This window comes from Catharus ustulatus, chromosome 11, assembly GCF_009819885.2.
Source record: "Catharus ustulatus isolate bCatUst1 chromosome 11, bCatUst1.pri.v2, whole genome shotgun sequence".
NCBI lineage: Eukaryota > Metazoa > Chordata > Aves > Passeriformes > Turdidae > Catharus > Catharus ustulatus.
The window spans coordinates 18827487-18851249 of NC_046231.1; the positions used below are offsets into that span (position 1 = coordinate 18827487).

Consider the following 23763-nt stretch of genomic DNA (forward strand, 5'->3'; position numbering starts at 1 on the left):
TCTCCACCGATTTCTCCAATACAGAAATCTATTTTTCATTAAAAAGAATCACCTCTGGCTGCAAGGCCTGGCTTGCACTGGATACTGATGGAATTCACAAAGAAAATAAAGTTGTCCATGCAGCAGTGGGTATCAAACTCAGCCCCCAGTGCTCAGCTGCTCTGGTGAAGGTTTGCAGTAAGAATCATTTACCGTATAAAGGCCCAAAATACAGAGTTTTGCTGTGACTTTCTGGCTTCCCTGTCTCAAACCCCACTGTAAATTAAACCAATATTCTTATGCAAACACATCTTGGAAGTGACTATTTTATTGAAATCATTATTTTGTTAACAAAAGCAGCTCAAAGCCATAATTTAATATTTCTCTTGTCAGGTGCTAGCTGCTTATCAGAATGGGGCAACTTAGGAAAGAAAATCTTAAGTATTTCTGAGTTATCCCTTTCCTTGCCAATTCTAATAATCTGGGTCCAACATTAACTTTATGCTGTACTGTAATATTATGAGAAATTGCAGAAATATTTTAGAGGTGCAAAGTTTTGCTTCTGTTTAAAAAAGAGTCTGTGCTTGCTTTGCTGCCTGCTGGAAAATTTCCAGGGCTCTGGTTGGGGATGAGAAGAGTGAAGTGTAGGACAGGAGTAGATGTGCTACTGGAATACAGGCAGGGAAAAAAATTAAAATATATTCAGAACAAAAAATGCTAAGAGAAAGCAGCAGAATAAAAATTTAACAATCAATGAAGAAGCACCAACCACATTAAAATAGGGATTGACCTGTAACCCTGTTCAGAAGAAAAAAAAAAATATTCAGAACCAATGCTGGTGCATCTCATTTTAGTGCTATTAACAGATTCCAGAATCATTTTACAGCCCAATTTCTCTATTTCAAAACCCCTTAAGCCACTTTCTTTCTCCAACAGCACTGGACCTGGAGCCAACAGAGAGAAGCAGAACAATTGTAGAAATTTAACATTTCTGCACAGGTCAGGCATAAAGAAATCCATAAATGAATTCTTGCTAAGTCCAAGACATCAGAAAGGATTCCTGGAACAACACTGCCATTGCTACTAGAAATTAAACAAGAAAATAAAAAGGAGATAAATTGGCAGGATCCATCTGCAGGGACGTCTGTTCCTTTCAGAAAATAAACTCTTCCCTAAAATATCCACAAACACAATCAAATCATTAACCTGCCCCAAAATCCCAGCAGCACTGGCACAGTCTGTGCTCATGGATTTGGAGCTCTTTTCTCCATAGAAACATCAGAGTGTGATACAGACCCAGAGAATATCTCCAAGTGTTTTTCAGAATGATGGCAAAGGGGAAAGGAACAGCTTTGAGTCTCCCCCTCCTCTCCTGCCATTTGTTCTCCTCCCCCTTGTTTGGGTGAACACTCCCACCCTGCTGCTCTGCAGGCTCACAACTGTTTGCTCCTGAAGCTGCAGAAACAGAGGAAAAATCCAACATTTGCACAGAAAAGCTGGAGATTCAAACCTGTGTTTATCCCAAATTGCCTGGAAGTGCAAAGGCTGGGATGCTGAGGTTAAGTTTGCACATTGGAAGTGTTTCCCCACTCACCTCAGACAAACAGGGTGGGAACAAGAACAGCTTTAAGGTCCCTTCCCCTGTAAATCATTCCATGGCTCTACAATAAGCAATTACAGGATGAAGAAAAGGGAATGCCCAAGAAGGGCTAAAAGAGTGTAGCTTAAAATTTTTAATTAACAGAGAAGCCTCTTTAATTTGGAGCACTATCACTTGTTAATATAAATACAAATTAATTACAAACCAAAGGATTCAAGACTATTTCCCTGGAAACTGCTTCAATCCAAATATATGTGAAAAAAAACCTGACATGTAGAGAAGTTAATCAACTAAGACTTTAATTCATTAGTTTATTCTTTTTTACATTAAAAAAAAAAAAATTACAACGTAAGGATTTGAAAAGCCAAGTAAACCGGATTTCACACGCACACATTTGCCAAGTCACAGGGTTCAACCACCTGGAGTGTTATTTTCTGATTTTCCCATTGAACAATATACACAGTAAGAGCCTCAGGACAAAGCCAGACAATTTTTTTCCCCCCTCCCAAATCTTTAAGGTGTGTAACTGAATGTGCACAGAATTCTGTGGAACTTCCACTTCCCCCTCAGTTTTGTTCATCAGATTGCAATTCCAGTGGATTTCCACCTAGGAAACCACCCCCCTCCCCCAAGCAAAGTGAAAATATCCCAAAGTATTGCACAGTTTTGTTCACAGGGCCACAGACAAGAAATGGATCCCTCAGTACCTTCAGGCACCCCATGGAACAGAAAGTGATGGAGCTGGGCTCAGGATGCCACGGAGAGATGGAGAAGCAGGGCACTGAGAAAGGAAACAGCTCCTGAAGTGCACAAAGGTTGGAATGCAGGGCTCTGAGCTGCTTGAGGTGGGACAGGTCACCAGTGCCACTGGCTGAGCAAAAGCAAGAACAGGACAATTTTAAGGCAAGCCCCAAAACAGGGAGCTATTTACTTTCTAGGCACGATTTCAAGCTATGCATCAAGGCTCCTGCTTTATCCTTTATATGGTCAGTAGTTTATAGGTTAAGAATAATACAAAAAATAGTCTAAATGTCATTTTTAAAGAATCATCTTTTAGCTGGATTTTTATTACTTACAGCTTGTATTTCATTACTTGCAGATTTATAAACATTTTTTAGCACTATTGTTGTTTGTCAGGCCCATATAAAGCAGTTCTAGACCTATATTGCTCTCATTTCTTCCAAGTAGTTTTGGTTGGAAATGGTTAAATTCAAAGTAACTTGTTCTATTGCAGATATTTCTACACTTAAGGTGTGCTGTACTTGAGAAAGGAGGGAAGTTGCCTCTTTCCTCTGCTTTAAGGGATCATTAACAGCTTTCCCTCTATGAAAAGTCTGTACAGTAAAAAAGGGGTAGAGCAAGACCCTACAAGGACAAAGTGTTTGCAGTGAATTACCCCCAATCTGTCCACTCACTGTCACCTCACACAGCAGGACACTGATCCCACTGGTTCCTCTGCCCTCAAGGCATGAAGAACTGGAACTGCACATCCCAGCCAGGTTCCAAGTGAAAATTTATCCTTTCCCTCAATGCCAGGTGGGATGGACACTGCCAAACACAGGCCATGCTTTGGGAAGACACTGGGCAGGGTGTGACAGTGCTGGGCACCAGTCCTTGGCATCACCTGCACACCAGCAATGTGTGAGGCACAGAGGGACAAGCTGAAAGAGAAAGGAGAACTGAACAAAGCACAATTCCCTGAAATCTGGGCTGAGAAGGCTGTGTCTCACTGGAGATCAACTTCTACCAGAATGCTCCTCCTAATGATTGACAACTGCATCCAACGACTTCGACTCGTTAGAAAAACACACAGGCAATTCCCCAGACATTTATCAAATAAAAAGGGTTTAACAAAAAAAAAATGGGGAAGTAATCTCAGAAAATAAATTACAGTAGCATGACAACATTTGGCTTCTTTAGTGTGACCACGTGCTTTTGCTCTGGTATCCTGCTGTGAAGATCATGGCAGATCCAGTTCCTGTCTCGGAATTAATGAGATGTCTGTGACAACAAACGTAGAAAACTCTGCTTGCTACAAGCAAATGTCTGATATCAGTTTCACCTGGTCACAGATTATATGTAGACAGCCTTCTCTGGCCCCCAAAATAAATATTATATAGGATTCTTGCAAGTTCCAGCATATTTAGACTCAAACAGCAAACTCAGGTCCTCCTTTCTTTCCTCGCAGAAGTCGCCTGATCCGGAATCCTGCGAAAGGATTGATCCACAGGAGGGAGGGCTGGCCCCCAAAAACTGATTTCATCCCTTCCCAGCGCAGCCTGCGCTCCCACGTTGGCTTCTCACTCTTCAGTCTCTCAATCTCCTGCAAATAAACACAGGCAGGGATGCACTAAGCCCCAGGTTTAGTTTAATGGTGTAAAAACCGCGTTTGCGTTTTTATTGTGTTGGTTTGTTGTGGTGTTCCTCAGCTGATTGGTTTATTATTATTATTTATTAATTATTAAGGAAGAAGTTAGAAAGTGTTTTAGCCCTGTGGATACAGGGAAGAAGATTTGGAACATAAAATATGTACAACAAGGTTGACCTATCTCAGTCCCTCCCCCCTCAAGCTAAAAGACAAAAATCCCAGAAAAGCTGGGATCCACATGCAATATCTTACACTACAAGTTGTTTACTTCATTACTGAAAGCAGACAATAGGGCTCCTGCTCCACAATTACTGGAGGCAGGATTCCTCTCCCAAATGCATTATTTTGATGGTCATTTTTTGTGCTTCCCACTAATGAAGGCTCAATATTTACCAGTTGTTTTGCATTTACTCCTCAGTACAGAAATACACTTTTAAACATGAGAAAATATTGAACAGTCAAAGGATTCAATTTCCTTGTTTCCAGGCAATTATTTTGTCAAGATCTAAGGACAAGGGAGCCAATGGCCCAAACTCTGTTTTATCCTCTGATAAAAACTATCAAAGTGAGGTGAGAGTGATTTTTCAGTGTAAACACTTCCCCTGCACCCAGCAGGAATTTGTGCCAGCTAAAAAGGGAAAGTCAAACCTCAACTCAGAAGCTTTGCATTCTTTTAATTTAAAACCAAACTACAAAATGTCAGAGAAGCAAATAGTGCAAGAACTTCTGCAAGAAAGCAACCCCCAGAAAACCAAACCAATCTTCCCAGCTGTCAAAAATAAAAGTGAAGAACTATTGGAGTTGTGCAGCCCTCTCCAAAGAGCCTCTCCTCATGCAAATTAAACCACATCTAATCCCATCTTCCCAGAATAAATTGTACAGAATACAAAAAGTGAAGGTTTTTACCGTTTCATCATTGCATATTGAGTGGATTTGGGTGCCAAACATGACTGCAGTGAAAGTGAGAAACAGAAAACCCTCAAGGCACAAGAAGATCATCAGGATCACAGTTACAGGTGGGGAGAAGTCACTGCACTCTGAAAATGAGACATGTAGTTACAAAAAAATCCCAACAGCAAATTACAGAGCATGTCCTACATGTCTGGCACTTGAAATAATATTTCACATTTAAAACAAACTTCTGATTTTGCTGCAGTTTTATTTGCTAATTGAGAAAATAAAGAATTTTATGGCAGCAACACTTCTGGCTTCCTATAAAGCACGTGGTAACTAATTCTGCAATCCTGCCTTGGGATTTCAAGGCTATCAGATAAATGTTTGCACATGAGGTGAGTGAAGAACCCAGAAGTGCACATGAGAGAGCAGCCTGGAGCTCCCTGCACGACAGATGCTGTGAAACCATCCCCACTGTCAGCCCTGACTTGCTAATACAGATGTAACACCTGGCTGTGATTGCTTTATTGCTCTTTCTTTTTTAATTCTTCACACAAAGCAATCGGGTTCAGCCTCACACATCTCTGGAGAGCCTCTCATCACCTGATTAACTCAATTATATTTAAACAGGGATAGTGTACAGGAAGGTGAATATTTCAAGTAAAAATAAAAAAGTTCTAAGATTCCATCCATTTAATAAAATATTCAGAAAAAAATAAAAACCACACTGATTTCCCTGTTGCTTCATACACCAAAAGAACACATCAACAATTGCCAAAAGCACAAGACCAGAATGAGCTCTGGCACACTGGAAGATTGAGAAACACAAGCCAGAAGCCTAAATAAAAAAAACTGGGATCATTTACTTTTTTTTTTTTTTTCCTGCAGGAGCCCCTCATTTGACTCCAGTAATGGAATGAGGGAGAAATCTGTTTAAATTTTAGGTGTCACTCCCAGAACTGAGCTGGGGCACACAAAGCCCAAATTTAGGTGCTGAGGTGGATAAGGACCAGCTCAGTTTCCTTCCTACTACAGATGTAATAAATTACTCCTGTGTGTAAAGGGAGTGAGAATATCCCTGACAGCCCCAGCTCTCCCAGAAAATGACTGAAGGAAAGGGGGCAAAAAACCCAGAAGGAAAAAAGGAGAGTGGTGGATAAACAGATTTTAAGGATATCACTTAAAGATGGGACAAAAATAGGAATGCTATGACTTTTCCCTAATATCTGCTAGATTATGATAATGAAAATGAAATATTTATTTGCTCACCAGTCCACTGCCCTCGGACACAGGAGAAGAACTGAAATCCACAGAGTACAAGAGCATGAGCTGAAATTAGGGCTATGTACATCTGCAAACAAGAGACAGCATCATTTCACTCACTGCCACTGCAAAAAACACAGCAAAACCAAGCAACTTTGAAAGAACACAAAATTAAAATGAATGTGGGTAGAAATAGAAGGAAAAAACCCAGCCAACCAAACAACACAATCATGTCCTAAAGCCATTCCTCACTAGACATAAATGACATTTATGTAATTAATAAATAAATGAATAAGTGATTACCTACATCACTTACAACATCAATTTGTTTTAAGGTAGGTTCAGACTAAAATCCAGCTGCTCACTCACCGTAAACAGAACAAAGAATCTCTGATTTTTCTCCCCCACACAGTTATTCACCCAGGGGCAGTGGTGATCCATCTTTCGGATGCAGCGCTTGCAAATACTGCAAGAAAGGACAAGAGGCTTCTGTTGAGAAACTGAATTTTAAATGCAGAAACAAGGGCAGCCAGTGGTCACAGTGTGAGATGTGTCAGATGTGCTGAAGTTTTTCTTGACAAACTGCACACAGGGATTTTATTTGCATTTCTGTAAAGAAACTGTTTGTTCCCTCTCACAACTCAGCTTTTGCTTGCTCCAAAATGGACTGTGTACATTAAAATACTCCTCACAATGAAACTCAATCCCTGCATAGCCAAACACACAACCCAGCAAATCCAGAACTTCAGACACTTGTGGCTCAGAATGAGCAAAGTTTCAGCCTTGTCTATACTCAGTATTAAAAAAACCTTTTCCCTTCTGGAAAAGTTTTTTAGGTAAAGTAAATATTTCATGTTTACAGGCTTTCAAGTTGTAAATTTTGCTTGTAAAGATGCTTCACATCTTCAAGATGTCACTCTTGAGGTCTCAACCAGCCATAAAATTCTAAACTTATGCCTGAAAATCTCAACTAAAGCACAGCTTACAATATCAAACCTCGCTTTCCCAACAGAAAACACAAATATTGAAACTCCAACCAGCCCTTATCGAGTGGCTGCTTGTTCATGACTTCCTGAACACTCCTGCTCTTTCCTGGTTCTCTTGGCTCCTGCCCAGTTTGGGGTCAAGGCTATGTCCACAGAAGTCAAATACCCCAATAACCCCATTTTACATCAGCCATGCAGCAGCAGAGGGCTCAGTTCTGCAGCCAAATATGAAGAATTACACACCAAAAACAAAACAGTTGCAACATCTGTTGTAGTTCTTCATAAATCAATAGCTTAAGCAATGCTGATATTCCATTTTCCCAGCTTTGTACTGAAGACACACACTCAGTGCTCCAGATTTTCCCATAGAATACCCAGAATATGAAACATTTTCACTTCAGCAGTCACCAAGCCAAATAAGCCCAAAAAAATGCAGGCACTCTTATTGAAACCCCTTTGTTTTTAGCACAGGCTGATTTCTGTGTGGTACCTACAAGAGCTGCAGTGACACACCACAAAGCAAAGCTGGGTGACTGTCACTGGAGAGACAAAACAGGGAGGTGTGGGGGGAAATCAATGCTCTGAGGCAGAAAATACTTTTTAAATCATCACATTTGTATGATTCTAAGGTAATTCAGCACGAGGCAGAGCACACCACTGTGCAGGTCATGGGAAGAATCCCAAATGAAGCTGCCTTTGCTCTGAGCTGTCAGAATCCAGCCCCCACATTCCCCCTGCACCTTGTTTTATGGGCATTAAACAGAATTCATCCTCTGCTACAAAACACTTTTTAAATACAAGCAAAAATCCCAATACCAGATAAACACCACAACCACTCTCTGGTGCAGGAAAATTGGGTATCACTTCAGAGGAGACATTCAGGAGGCTCCTCAAAAGTCTTTCCTTGCTGCCTGCAAGCTCAGTCTCTCATTTCCCTGATACCACAAGCAGACAAAGCTCCTGATGTGCCACAGACCCTGTGCCAGCACTCTAAAAACAATATTAATGTGAAGTGCTGAGTAAAATCCTAGCCAGGCTCAATGGAGCTGAAATGCTGCAGGATGTGAGGTGGGCAGGACTCGCTTCTGCTCATTCACAGTTTCTCACAAGCCCACACAGAGCTCTCACAAGAGCTCAGATAACCTGGAACCCTGCCTTCATTCCTCATCTCCCACCAACAATCTCACAGCAATGCTTCAGGCAGTGCTTCTGCCTTCTTCCTACCCCATCCCTTGTATTTTATTCCTTTTTATGCAGCAGGAGTTTGGGGAAATCCCTCCCTGAGCTGTGCCTGGGGTCGTTCACAAGACAGAAGCAAACAGAACATCAGCTGGGGATGGAGGAAAGTCTCTCCTCCAACCTGGAATTGCTGCTCCATGAACTCAGGCAGGTGCAATTGCAGCTCTGAGTGCCAAATGACACAGCTAAAGACTCAAGAGAAATGGGTGTGGGTAAGAGATATTCCCTGGGAGCCTGGTGGAAACATCTCAGTGACTTATTTCACACTAACAGCTCCCCACACACAGACACAGGCACTCAGAACAGGCACAAATGATGACAGCTGTGCTCCTTCAGTGAAAATGAAATCCCTTTCACTCAGGATGGGGCTCTTCCCTGTGCCAAAAATATGAACTGCTTGCTAAAATGTCACTTTAATGTATTTCAGAGATGCTTAGCTGTAAATAAAAGGTTCTTGCTCTTTTCCCCATCACTAATGTGTATTATGAAACTATTTTTCTTCCTTAAAAGAACTTCTGTTGCAGTGTTGCACAACAATTTTCGTAACTACATCCTAAGAGTCTCTTCTGTTAATAATTTACTACTCAAAACATGCACTGTGGCTCTCAGTGTAAGTATTTCCCAACAGCAACCAACTTCAATTTCCATTTTCAAGTCTCTTCTATCAGCAAATTGCCACTTTGAATACTTGGGACTAAACCATCCTTTTAATGTCCTTGGAATGGGTTTGCAAGCCAATAAAAAAATTGGCAGCATAATCAAACAAACCCTTTTTTTCTATTGGGTAAACTCCTGCAGCGATAAATCCAAGGCAAAGAATCAGATTAACAGAAACAAAGGCAATTAAACCAGAAATCCAACTACTGAGAAAAACATGACAGCAGCCTCACAACACTTCCAGGCTCTGGCTTTCTCTTTCAGATTTGCCAGGGATGAACTGAGCAAACCCCAAAATGCCTCCTTTGCCCTTAGGTAAAACATCTGACACAATATTTGACCAAGGATTAAAACAATTCCTAAAACACACAAAGCTGGATCCCCAAACAGGTGCTTGGGGAAAACAAACCCTTTGAAAATATCAGTATTTCCTTCATCACAGACATTATCCAGTTTTGCTCTGCTTTAACAATAAATGTTGCTCAAATTCTTGCTATACAGAAGGTATTTGAGCTCCAGGATCTCTGATACTCCAGCTCTTTTTCTGTCATATGGAGTTCAACATATGATGTCTTCACTTAGGGCTCCTTCCAAATTAGCAAATCCTGCCAGGACCAAAGATGTGGGAAATGCTTTCCACAGATACCTGCAAGGTCTCTGCAGGAATCAACCTGAATATGGGATGAGAAAATCAGTGACATCCAGGTGTCCCTCAGTGCAGCCCACAGCCAGAGCCAGGCCATGTGAACACTGCACAGCTCTCCTGGATCCCCAGGGATCTCCCCCTCCCATCCTGCCCCAGGAGCAGCTGTGCTGCCTCCAGCCCCAGCCATCCTCTCCAGTGAACACTGCAGGGCTGGGAAAGCAGCAGCAGCACCATCCCTGCACAGCCAGGCAGCCCTGGGATGTGCACATGAGCAAAGCCAGCCTAAACCATGCACAAAAGAGCTGGAAATAATCCCACACTCACCTGTTTATCCATGGAACTCCTCCCTGCACAGCCCTGGGATGTGCACCTGAGCAAAGCCAGCCTAAACCACACACAGACAAGCAGGAGATAATTCCATACTCACCTGTCTATACATGGAACTCCTCCCTGCACAGCCAGGCAGCTCTGGGATGTGCACCTGAGCAAAGGCAGCCTAAACCATGCACAAAAGAACTGGAAATAATCCCACACTCACCTGTTCATCCATGGAACTTCTCCCTGCACAGCCCTGGGATGTGCACCTGAGCAAAGCCAGCCTAAACCATGCACAAGGGAGCTGGAGATAATTCCATACTCACTGTTTATCCGTGGAGCTTCTCCCTTCACACTCCAGATACAAAACCCACTCACAGCTGAGAGAAGAACGAGCTCCATGCCAAGGCTGAGTATTTATAAATGGGAGCAGCTCCTCAGCCATAGCATTTGCACTGAGCACTGACACACACCAGGCTTTTAATTCAGAACCCACAAAGCTCCAGAATCATCTCAGAGTCCTGACAAGACTCTGCTCTCTTCTTTTGACAGGCACTCAGAGACTCAATTTAATACTTCTCACAACTCAACACACATCACTCCCCACACCTAGAGAGCCACCAGAAGCATTTGCATCTTTATATAAGCCTTGATTATGCAGGCACAGCTATTTTCAGCTGGCACACAATAAACACTACAAAAGCATTTCCACAGTGACTGAAAACTCCAAAGATGGAGAATCAAAAATACACATTTACTCTCTCTTCCACAGCGTGTTTAGTTCAAATGATCATCACTTCTGTCCTTATTCAAATGGATTTTCAGTAAGCAGAAGTGCATTTAACAAATTATTCATGCAACTTTGGGAAAATAACCTGCCAATTCCCATATAACTCCAACTGCACTGCAAAGAAGAGATGACACAAAATAAGCATTTTAAACTACTCTAAATTTTGTTAATTTAGGACTGCAGGAATAATTTCTTAAACCAGCTCCTCTCAGAAATTTGAGATTCTCTTCTTTGGCCTGCATTACCCACAGCACAGCACAATAACTGGAATGATGCACAGGAAAAAAACATTCACAGATCAAAATTATTTAAGACACCAGAGCACAGTTCTTTTTATAAATCTTTGAGTCGCTTACTTCACTCCCCTCATCCACAATCATTTTTGGCCACAGTACATCACACTTATAAAATACTCTGCAGAGTAGGAATTTGAAAGTTTAGGACACCAAAAGAAATTTGTGGGGGGGTGGGAAAAATTTAAAAAGATGAGGTTATTGCAGAACTCTTTAAGGATTTCTGGCATACCTGCAGTGATGTGCACGCTCAGGTTTGATACTACAGCACTTGGGACATTTGTAGATCACTTCTCCTGGTTTCAGTTGCAAATTATCCATGTATTCTTTAGTGGCATTTCCTTTGGGCACAGCCCCCTGAAATCATTTCAATTAGAGGAGAGAAAGCTTCTTAAATGGCATGAGAGCATTTAAAAATAGATTTCATAACTTAATACCAGGATAATTGCTGAAATAAGTTCATTTATTCAAAGCCACTCTGCTATAAGCCAGAATCAATTCCAAATGAACAAATTACCTCTGCCTGACCTCAAATTCAGCTTTAATTCAGCAAGACTCATTCTGGCCTAGTATTAGCTTAATTCTCTTAGAATATCCTGCCACCAGCCCACAGAAATGAAAGAAATGAAGAGGGGGACACATCTCACCCTGCAGATACAAGCCCTGCTCATCATTTACTGAGGAGTTACTCTGAATATTTGTTGTGGAATTTGATTAATGGGTCAAGCCATCCACAAAAGTTAAATCAGCAACTACTTAAAAGATTTTATTTCAACTCCCTGAAGTCAGGGTTTAACCACCTGCCCCAAGGTTTTGAGAACTGTCATTGTTTTTTCCTAAAATCTTTAGCTTGGACACTGTTAGCAGGACCAGCACTGGCTTCTTTACTCTTCTTTATTGTGTAGCTTCTTGGTTAAGAGTTGAAGGAACTGATTTAAAAAAAAAAATTCATTTGAAATAGAAATCAACTTTTAATGATTAATTTTCTGATCTGATTATCACAGAGCTGCATCAGCCTCCTGAGTTTAGGATCTAAATTTGGATTAGTAAAGAGAAAATAATGGACAGCACCACTGCCACCCTGCTCATTGATGGGAGTAAAGCCTTATCTGTGAGGGGAAGTGATTGTGAAATAAGCTGGGATGTGACAGCCAAGTGCAGTGGCCTTTGTGTACCAACCGCTCCAGGTCAGCACTTCCTTCACACAGGCACAGCCTGCTCCAGCTCAGCAACATTCTCCAATTCACAAAAAAAACCCTGGCAACAGCAGCACTAGACACAGACACCTTAAGACACAATTAAGAGGCCAGCAGGAATTCAGATTCCATTGCCAAACACTCCTCTACTGAGGCAGGGAGTTTTTGTTACTTATGGCCTGGAATAATAAATTTGTGTTTGTGTTGCCCAAGACACAGCCCAGATCCTGCCCCAGGTGAGCTCTTGGGGTGAGTGGTGCTTCAAACCTGACCTGGGGCTCACAGGGGGCAGAGAGAATTCCTTAAACACTCATGTTGTACTCCTGAGGGGGATTTTGCAATCTGAAGGTTCTTACTCAAGTTAATGTTTGGTGTAAACATCTCACATTTCTCTATTCACCTGCCACAAGGATGAGAACCTCAGACCATGCTTTCAAGCATTTTGCTGACAAAAATATGCTCTGTTTCAAAAACCATCTTACACAGTCACAGCCAGCCATCAAAAATCTATTTTTATAGTTACAAGAGTGAATTTAATTCACATAAGTTTTGAGGCAGCTCATTCCTTTCCTCCTTTCATCTTAGTTTCTATCACACAGTTGTGTCTTCCATTCTGGGAGTCAGCAGCAAAGGAATGGAGGGAAAAAAAAAGCAGTGACTCATCTCAGTTTGGATCATGTTTTACCCATAAAAAACAACATACAGGTCTAGAAAGACACCCAGTTTTACCAGCTCATATTTTTTAAGCAATAAATCCTTAAACCATTAACGCTCTCAGCTGTCACAGTTTGTAGAAGTTGTGATATTTCATCACTGGGTGTGGGCAGAACTAAATTAAAGGTCTAGAAAATCATTAACTACAGCACTCTGCTGGGTTTTTGAACACTCTCAAACCTTCTCTATACACTGGTACTGGACAAAAATCTCCATTTTTCTCCACAAACTGGAGAAAATAGATATTTTCCCTCTCATCTCACTTTTCCCATATTTATTCCCTAAAAATAATAATAAATTTTAGTACAATTATTTAATCTCTTGAAATATTGAATAGTAAGAGTTCTAAGAAATGAGCACTTCCAAGACCTCTTACACCTACACTGCTTCAATGTGTGTTCAACTTAAATTTCCCTTCCCTGACCCAAAATATTTAAAGACAAAAATGCAGGGATCACATGGGACAGTGGTTTTTCCACAATGCCAAAGTGTCCCTGAGGTTTTGCAGCACATCCACCTCTGAAAATTCTTCCATGTGCCACAAATGGAAGAAGCATTTCAAGAGATGCAACAGGGTACAGGTACAAATTTTGCAAATAAATCTGATGAGAAAAAGTAAGAAAAATGAGGACAGAGAAAATTAAACTTGATTAGCTTCTTCAGAACCTGGAGTAGCATTTTATTTGCTCTTCTTGAGTCTTAACACTTTCATAAATTTTATATTGACTGTTCCTTTATGGTTTCATTAATGGAGTAACAGAAGTAGAGGTACCATCCTGGTAAGTACAGGTATCAGCAAAACCTGCAGGGTTTGGAGACTGACACAAGGGGCTTAGGGTGAGCCTAACATGAGGGGTTTTGGAGCCCAACACCAAGATTTTGGAGCCCAACACCAAGATTTTGGAGCCCAACACCAAGATTTTGGAGCCCAACACCAAGATTTTGGAGCCCAACACCAAGATTTTGGAGTCTAACACTACTTTTCCCAGCAGAAGAAGACCTGGTATCACTTGTCCCAACTCCTGTGCAGATGGAGGGGACAATCCAATGCCAAGGAACTCTTGGGTACTTACTGGATCAGTCAGCATTGTCCTCAGATGCGACGACAGAGCCAGCACTGCCAAGCAGTTAAAGAGAACCCCGTTGATGACGGAGTACCAAAAGTCTTTGGAAGGCAGCAACATGACAAAAGTCACTACAAAGTCTGCATAGACCACCAGGAGCCAGGTCATGATGGCACAGACCATGCCACAGCCATCCTTGATGAACCAGACCCTCTCAGCCATGTCAGCCTCCGAGGAGGAGGAGGAGGAGTCGTAGCTCTCATTGTCGGCCAGGAGCGGGTGGTGCTCGACATCGCGGAAGCGGTGCCCTGATGACTGCATGGTTTGCTGGCCTCACCCTGCAGGGACAAACACACCATCACCACCAGCAGAATCAGCATTAGGAGTACAGTAATTTCACGATTATAAGCCACAAGTTACAATACAGAGTGTGATAAAAGGTATCTGTTCTATCACCATCCGTTGAGGGTGGGGGCAGTGATCCTGATCTCCATGGGAGATATTCTGCTAATGGGCATCCATTGAAACCAGGCAGGGCAGTGTTCTTTATCTTTTCACAACCCATCCTTCCTCCAGCCAGTCATTTTCTGCTCATGGCCATTGAGTCCCACTGTGGGACTGATAAAATTACTGCATCCCATTGGGAGTTGCTCCAGCCAGGGGGAAGAGCCCAACATTTCTTACCAAGATAAAAACAGAGGTTTTGGGACACTAAGGGAGCCCCTTTCTCCACTGGACTCCAGAGGAAAACCGGATTTCTCCACATCACCACTGGAGCTCTGGAGGGAAACTGCACCTTGTACAGGAGCACTGCTCCAACTGAGCCACATCTGTCACTGCAGGAGGATGCAGCCACCATGGAATGGGACTGCTGCCAACACCCTGCCTGACGGGTGTCAGGTTGTACTCTGACTGTGTCAGGGTTTGGGGTTTGTTCTTTGTAGTACTGTATTTCTATTTTAATTTCCCTAGTAAAGAACTGTTATTCCTATTTCCCATATCTTTGCCTGAAATCCCCTTGATTTCAAAATTATAATAATTTGGAGGGAGGGGGTTTACATTCTCCATTTCAAAGAGAGGCTCCTGCCTTTCTCAGCAGACACCTGTCCTCCAAACTAAAGCAGCAACTTTTTGTTCTTTGTCCATATATAAGCCGCACCTGATTATAAGCCCACTTTGGAGTCAAAATGGTGCGGCTTATAATGGTGAAATTACTGTAATTATTAATGAGGAAACTGAGTACATGTGGCCCAGGGTTTTTGTTTCTGGGAGGGAAAGCATGTTCAGGTTCAAAACAGAACTGGGATTCTGACATCTGAGCGATTCTGTGACTACAGTAAGATGAGTATGAAAGAAGGGGAGACACCTTTTAAGGTTTTGGTTTTAGGGTTTTTTGTTTGTTATTAGTGGCTCTTTTGTGTTGTTTTTGTTTTAGTTTTTATTTCTTATTATTCTACTCTAATGTCACTGGTAATAAATTAAGCTCATTTCCCCAGGTCAAGCCTGTGACAGTTGCTGAGGGACCTCTCCTGCTCGTACATCTGCTCTCTTTTTTTAGTATTTTCTCTCCCCTCTCCGGCTGAGGGGAGACACAGACCAGCTTTGGTGGGTGTCCAGCCAGGGTTAAACCACCACTAACATGCAACTTCAATGCCTGACAAAGGGATTTTAGACTGATTTCATTTCCATCACGCTGCGCTCATCAACCACTCCTCCTCTTCTGTTAAAAACTCAACTTCTCTCTTTTATCTCCAACTAAAATGGCAAAGTCTTCATTAAATTACAGCTCATGTCTCTGAAAACTGCAAATTATGGCACCAGACTGTTGAGTTTTTATTCTGCTCCAGCAAGTAAGGGAAGAGTAGAGAGGAAAACCAGGATGGAAATAAAGCTGTTCTAATACATTGCTCACAACAAACAACATAGCAAGTTAGAAAGCAGCTAAATCTGTTGACAAGAATGTTATTGTTTTGGAAAAACCACAAGCCTGTTCCAAAGATATATTGGATAACTTACAAAATTGTCTATGATCAGCCCAAACTTAAGGGAAACAAATGGTTCTGGTTAAATTAACATGGCAATGGATTACATGAATCAGATTTTCAAAGAACACATTAATTAATTTAATTTCATGAAAACTCTTTTAGGGCTTTGTTGTCCTTCCAACATGGAGCAAAAACCAGACTTGAAGTTTTAACAGTTCTCATGAAAACAGAATTATTTTCCCGACATCTCTCCCAAGGAAAGATATGGAATGGCAGAACTGAAATGCTATCAACAAACAGGAGATAAATTAAAGCTTAAACATTAGGCCTCAAGAATATCCTGCTGCTTTAAAAGTATACTGTGTTCTAAAATTCATATTGATTCCTGCTATTAAAGGCCATGTCTGAGAGAAACCTGAAAGCATTGCTATTGATTTTTGACAGGCACACAGAGGTCCCCTCATTAATGGCAGCCCAAACACGACTGTAGGGATTGTGGCACTGCAATTTCCATCCCCAGACCTTGAATCTGGGATCTCTTTGTTCCTCTAGAAGGGTCCAAGTGACCATTACCAGGTGAAGACACTGGCACTGAGATGGTTTTTTGATGAAGCTGTGTTTATCTAAACCCTTTAAAAACTTTTTATCAGGAATCAGAATAACACATTCTGCCCAGAACATCCTTCTGATCCTTAAGCTTTGATGTCAGAACCAGGCAGGAGCAGTCCAAGAAACCAGAAATGAAAATAAATACATGCAGATGCAGCACAGAGATGTGAGAGCAACTGCAAAAATAGCTGGGAAGCTCCCAGGACACTGTGAGGTGCCTGAAGGACACATTCTCTGCTTGTGGAACAGAACAAACTGAAATTCAGCTCTGCTGCTTGGATCTATTACAATTTCTAGGAATTAAATTATATTTTCTGTTCACACATTGGAGTTTTTTTGGACAAAAGTCCTCTCTCTCACCAGAATGCAGCTGCTAAGCCAAGGATGAAGTTGCCACACACTAGAAAATTACCTTAGGAAAGAAAAAACTTCACCTCCCTTAAAAGTAATTCAAGCTTAACTTAACCTAGATGAGGCCCTCTTTTCATCCACTACAAATTATCCTGATCTGTCTAAATGTTCAGAGTTAAAACTACAATTATGTCAATTAAGTCCAATAGCACTTTGGGACATCACCACCCCTGTGGTCGAGAAAATTTAAGATTCATAAAACTATAATTAGCAGCTGGAACATGAAGATAACCATGCAAATCAGCAATTACTTCTTGAAAAAAAGAGCTTCTAAAACTTTTAAGGAATGTTTTAAGTATGGAATGGCACAGAATTACTGCATTCATTTTGCTTAAATGTCTTAAAGACAACAATAAAAAATTTAGCACAATTAAAGAAATCCAGAACAAAACAAATACCTCAAAAATGTTTTGTGTGTTATTCTGACATCCTGTCCTGCCTTTGGCTTATCCCTGGTTATTCACATAGTCATGTCTGATGTAATCTGAAAAGACATCACCAACAAACTGATTAGCAAAGCTGCAGCAGGAAAACACTGTTAAATACAAATAATATACATCAGTAGTAGCGCTCTGAAACACACTGTATATAGTTACAATAAAAGTTTGTGCTTTATTTGGAAAACCAGGTACTTGAAAGCCTGACATTTTTTAGCTGTTAACTTTTGGAAATCACCACATGGCATTAGGAGCAGGATTGCAGCACAGAACCTTACATTACATTTCTATTTGGGGAAGAGAACAGAAGAGGTGTGGGCCTGAATTTCTGTCTGAATAAAGCTGCCTAAAGAAGTACCTAGGGTTTTCTTCTTCATTGTTTTTATTCCTTTGAAGTAAATTTTGTGACTCTTATTTGCAAGGTTAACTTAATATATTTTGAGAGTACCATAAGGATTCTGACACTTAAGAGCTACAGCAAATACAATGTCACTGTCTTGAAAAGCTTCAGAAAGCAGCTTGTTAGAAATAGAGACTCCAAATCCAACATTACTGGTGGAGCTCTTCAGTACCCATTTTCAAATGTTCCCAGTTCAAGAGGAATTGAAAAGGAGAAGTCTCTTACCTTATTTAAACAAACTCAAACTTTCTACTGCAAGTCTAAATGGTGATGCAGATGTTCATTATGAATAGATCAGAATTTCTGAACAGATTGGGTTGGAAGGTTTAAATGTCACCTAGTGCCACTCCCTGCCCTGGGCAGGGACACCTCCCACTATTCCAGGTTGCTCCAAACCCCCATCCAACCTCAGCCTGAACATTTCCAGGGATGGGGCATCCACAGATTCTCTGTGCCAAAGCCTCACCACACTCACTGAGCAAAAACTTGTGGTATCAAATCCTAACTGATCCCCTTTTAGCTGAAAAGCACCCTCCCTTATCTTCTGTATCACTGCAGGAAGCTGTGATTGCTTTGTGGTTTGCTTTACAAATAAGCTTTTAGACTTCCCTGAACTTCACAATATTGTGAAACCCACACCCATGGGGTTGTCACTGCCATGATTAGGTGGCAGCTGAGCAGAGACACAGGAGCAGACAGGCTGAGTGACTCACAGTGCTGTGCAGTGCCACCCCCCCAGTTTGAGGCTGGGGATGCCAGCAGTGGAACACAACACACTCAGCTCTGCAGGTGAAATATTCCACTCACAGCAATCAGCTGCAATTGCTCACTGAGAGTTCACTGACGAGACAGGGACGTGATCTGTTCAGTCAGCCCCTAATCCCAACTGCAATCCTGTGCAAAATTCGTGTTTATCACAGCCTCACCAGATCCTGGTCTGTGTGCAAGTGTCCCCTCGGATCAGCTTTGCAGGAAAAATGGATTTAGGCATTTTCATGCGATTTCCTCACCCTTCTCCTCTCAGCTGCCCACACCTTGGTCCCTCTGAGGGAAGAGGATCAATGTTTGAAAGCTCCTCTTTATGAGGAGCTCAGCATCCCCAGTGAGATGCTCACAGCTTCTCTCTACTCTTCATTTATTTGCTTCAATGCCTGTCCTAACAAATATAATCTTTATTGCATACTGAGAGTACAAAAGGACAAAGCATTACACTTCAACCTCTAATACACCAAGCAACAGTTTTTAATTTGACCTTTTACAAATCTTTATCTAGCACCAGCAGATAACAGCAAATTATTCAGTGCTTCATGTCCACTGTTATGTTTGCACATGTGGTTATATTAAACCTGACCCAACCCTGTTCCACTCTTAGCATTTATTTGAAATTCTCACGTTGGGAATGTCTCCCCTGACCTCCACCTCACTGGTGCTGAAATTCAGGTCTAAAATGAAGGTGTACTGTTGGAATAAAAAAACCCAAACAACTTTTGAAGAAGTTATGCTATAAACTCATGATCACCAGAAAGATGGCCTTGTAAAACGACTGGGTTTAGTGGAAAAAGGTTGCCAAGGGCATTAGGAAGACAAATGACACCACATAACTAATTTTATCATAAAGTCTCTGAACTGGTAATTAAGTTTTAAAAAACCAGGCACTTCAGGGTTAAGAACAGTCCTTTTCCCTGCTATTTTTTGAAGGTGTATAGAAAAGCATTGTTGTAGGAAAAAAGAAAGCTTATTTCTCTGTAATTTTTTAAACAAGTAAGAATTTATACACAGGCTAAAAATCCATCAGCTGTCAAAGCATAATTTTTTTTGTTGCCTTTTCCTTCAGGCTACACAATGGACAGTTCCTAAGATTCCTCCCACTTCAGTGGTAGCACAATAAAGAAAATGCCTTCATTTCAACATTTCTGATTGCTCCCAATAGTTGAAGAGACACCAACACATACTGCACATTAGAATAATAATCCTGCAGCACTCATATACAATGGATTTAAATCCTACCTGGAAGCAGAGCACTGGTGGCAAATCAAAATCACAGCCCTGTAATCTCCCTAAGAGGTTATAGAATAAACATTAATTCCAGGAACTTGTTAGTTTTAAGTAAACCAAGCAGGCAAATCTCCTGCACCCAGTTCCATGGGCAATCTGGACTGTTCACTGCTGACAGATAAATATCTGTCAGATAATGTCTGCACAGAGCAATGTCTAATTTAGAAGAATCACAGTTTTTATTACAGATCCAGGCAAGCCAAGCTGCAAAGACATTTTAAAAGTCAGCTGTGGCTGGTTTCAATTCTCTCCCAGTGACTTATCTAGCAGCCAGCCTCACAGCAGTTTGGGAATTTGGGATGTCCTTACACACAGCTCTGGAGAGGAGCAGCTGAAACAACCTGTGATGGAGAACTTATCCCCAAATCCATGCCCAGTGGCACAGCTCATCTCTCCAAAATCCTGCTGTTCATGTAAGATATTAAATATTTATCTCTTGAATTTCCCATTTATACCTTGCAGCCCTTCTGTTGTGCTGGTTCATCTCTGCTCCCCTGCAGGTCACAGTGGAACATGGAATTAATGTGATTGTTTGTGTGCAACACACTGAAGAGAATATTCACTGAGTAAATATTTAATACAGTCAAGATTCAAGATTCAGCCCATCAGGAAACACTGGAATTGCTCCTTCCCAGCTTTGAAAAGGGGATATGCTGCTCCTAAATCACCTCAGACTAAAGGTTTACAGAAGTACTTCAGCACAAGTATGAAGGTCTTATTGGGAAGCTGATCATCTAATTACTTATTTTTTAACTGAAAGAGAAGAAATGTAGTTTAGATATACAGAATGAATTCCTCCCTGAGAGGGTGGGCAGGCCCTGGCACAGGTTGCCCAGAGAAGCTGTGGCTGCCTCTGGATCCCTGGAATTGTTCAAGGCCAGGCTGGATGGAGCTCTGAGCAATCCCATCTGGCTGAGGATATTCCCAGAGGGGATGGGAATAAGATGATCACTAAAATCCCTTCCAACGCAGCCCATTTCTATGATTTATGCCAGTAGCATCTTTATAAACATCCTCAAAACCCAGAAATGAGAATTCATGGTAAAAGAATTTCTTAAAAATGCAAGAAAAAAACCCCGATGCACGTATTCAGAACACGTATTTGTACAACGCATCACCAAGCTTTGCTATCAGACATGGAACAGATTTGTGATACCAAATCACTCTTCCATAAGCACAAAGGAACTCCAGAGATGTTCAGCAGGATATCTTTTCAATAACACATCTTTCACCCTGAGATGTGAAAGTCAAAGAAAATACATTATACACGACTTTGCCAGCCAGCAAAGAACCAAACACACTATCTGATCCACCAGGAGTTCACTGGGGTACACAGCAAGGACAAAACACTCCTGGATTAAACAACCTTCACCTGAGAAGGACACGAACACAATCTGTGCCTGGGCTTTGATTTCTGCCTCTTCTGGAACAGGGCCACAGGCTCAAATTGAGATTAGACTCCACAAGGCTGCAGGCTCACACCAATATCAACATTGGCATGTGAAAGCTGAAAGCTTCACCTCTCTGCCAACAGCAATTGCATGAATCACATCCTACTTAAGAGAGTAATTCTTTTATTTCTAATTTTTGCATTCACCAGTGCACACTCTAGCCTCACACTCAGCTGAAGAGAGCTCAGGTATCACAGTGATTGCTCTGTGATATCGAGCTGGCAAACATGTTTTAATGTCAGCTATTATACCCACATCCATATCTAAGTGATTCTTCCTTCCAGGTTCCAAAAAATAATGCTATTGGTCAAACTATTCTCACCAACAACTTCCAATATTCATTAGATAAACGTTCAAGTCTTTGTTTCACTTGTTCCTCATATCAGACACATAAATCCACACATTTCCTCTACGTTCTTCCTGTTCAGCCATTCAATCACTGCAAAATCCCATCAATTCACTTTCCTTAAAACTTCTCCATCATCATAAAAGGCAGAAAAATGAAATCCATCAGATGTGCATGATACAAAATATACTATGCCAAAGGAAAACCAAGAAGAGAGATAGAGTGTTTAGAGAGATAAAAAGTATTACCCTTTCCTTTCAGCCACAAAGAGATCTCAGCTATTTAACTCTAATCTCAAACCGCTAAAATTTCCTATCGGTCTCAGCTCCTAATGAACCACTACAGCTCCTTTTTATCTGTAAATGCACAAAGTCAGAGAGCATCCACTTCAAAAGAGCTAATTTAAGTCTGGTAATGTGAACAGTCACGGCGACTTCAACCTAATTATGTCTCCAGCAAAGCAAACAGTTACATCACTGTAATTCTGCATCGTGATACCATCACACGAGTGGATATTCAGCACAAAAAGTAGCCAGAGATTTCCCAATCCCTTTTTTTTTAAATGGCACAGATCACACACACGCTGTGCTGCACGAAGCCACCCTCTCGTTTGAGAGCTATTTGCATTCCCACTTCCTGCAAGAGCTGTTCTCCCCTCCTGGAAATGAGGAAAACGAGAAGCACATCAAGCAGGGAAACTCCCCGGAGCCAGCGGGGAAAAAGGGGAACGGAACGGGATGGAAAGGGGGAAATGGAACGGGATGGAAAGGGGGAAATGGAACGGGATGGAAAGGGGGGAATGGAACGGGATGGAAAGGGGGGAATGGAACGGGATGGAAAGGGGGGAATGGAACGGGGAGAATGGAACGGGATGGAAAGGTGGGAATGGAACGGGATGGAAAGGTGGGAATGGAACGGGATGGAAAGGGGGGAATGGAACGGGGAGAATGGAACGGGATGGAAAGGTGGGAATGGAACGGGATGGAAAGGGGGAAATGGAACGGGATGGAAAGGGGGGGATGGAATGGGATGGAAAGGTGGGAATGGAACGGGAGCTGCCCCGACAGCAGCTCGGGCTCCGGGCTGCTTCCCAGAGCTGCTCATGGATACACTTTAATTTTTGGGGGGTGTAAATAACGGGGGAAACGACAGGAGACGCAGAAACACCCCATGAGCTGCGCCCAACCAGCAGCCCAGCGCTCCGCCCGGCCTGGGGCGCCCCATCCCCGCTCGCCCTTCCCGGGGCCACCGCGCTCCTTCCTGCGGGGACCCTCCGGGGCTGCGGGGAGGGACCGCGAGCGGATTTACCTCAGCAACAGCGGCTGCGGCCCGGCGGCCCCGCTGCCCTCGGCGCGCTGGGGCGCTGGGGCCGGGCCCCGGCCGTTGGAGCTCCGCGCCCGCCGCCACCGCGCCCGCGGCTCCCGAGGCTCCCCAGGAGCCGCAGGATGCCGGAAGCGGCGGGGGCGGCGCTTCCGCGGGAGGCGGAAGGGACGCGCGCGCGGCCCCGCGCAGGCGCGGTGGGAGGGGCGCCCTTGGCGCGGCCCTGAGGGCAGGGGCGGGGCCGGGCACACCCGCGCTGCCCCTCATGGAGGGCGGATGAATGGGCGGAATTGTGGTGTCACACACCTGTGCTGTGCCAGGGTGCGCCAAGCCCCTTCCGATCCTGCCTGGGACACTCCCAGGGATGGGGCAGCCGCAGCTTGTGCCGGGGTGTCCTCGTCCTCACACGGGAGAATTTCCTCCTAACTAATCCAAATCTGCTCGGTTTGAGGCCATTCCCTCCATCCTGTCACTCTTACGAACAGTCCCATTCCCCCTTTCCTGTGGGCTCCCTTCAGGCACAGCACATTCCCTCCATCCTGTCACTCTCACAAACAGTCCCATTCCACCTTTCCTGTGGGCTGCCTTCAGGCACTGCGAGGCCGCAGTGAGGTCACCTCGAAGTTCACTTTTCCAGGTGAACAATCCCAATTCTCTCTCCCTTTGCTGCCAGCAGAGCTGCTCCATCCCTCTGAGCACTCTGGTGTCTCTGCAGCAGCTCCAGTCCCTCCTGTGCAGGGCTGGA

The 23763-nt window shown here is 42.8% G+C and overlaps 1 protein-coding gene across 2 annotated transcripts; it reads right to left on the reverse strand.

Annotated features, from left to right (window-relative positions):
- Window positions 1-1876: 1876 nt before the first annotated feature.
- ZDHHC7 (zinc finger DHHC-type palmitoyltransferase 7) lies at window positions 1877-23114 on the reverse strand. 2 transcript variants are annotated; one of them, XM_033069762.1, is made up of 8 exons: window positions 23007-23114; window positions 17408-17493; window positions 14014-14342; window positions 11263-11387; window positions 6474-6570; window positions 6111-6192; window positions 4854-4984; window positions 1877-3902 (listed from the first exon to the last, which is right to left on the reverse strand). In XM_033069762.1, exons 3-8 carry the CDS (start codon window positions 14323-14325, stop codon window positions 3729-3731), a joined length of 921 nt encoding a protein of 306 aa, XP_032925653.1. In that variant the 5' UTR covers window positions 14326-14342; window positions 17408-17493; window positions 23007-23114; the 3' UTR covers window positions 1877-3728. The 2 variants fall into 2 exon arrangements, with proteins under 2 accessions (XP_032925653.1, XP_032925655.1); XM_033069764.1 differs by lacking the exon at window positions 17408-17493.
- Window positions 23115-23763: the final 649 nt, after the last annotated feature.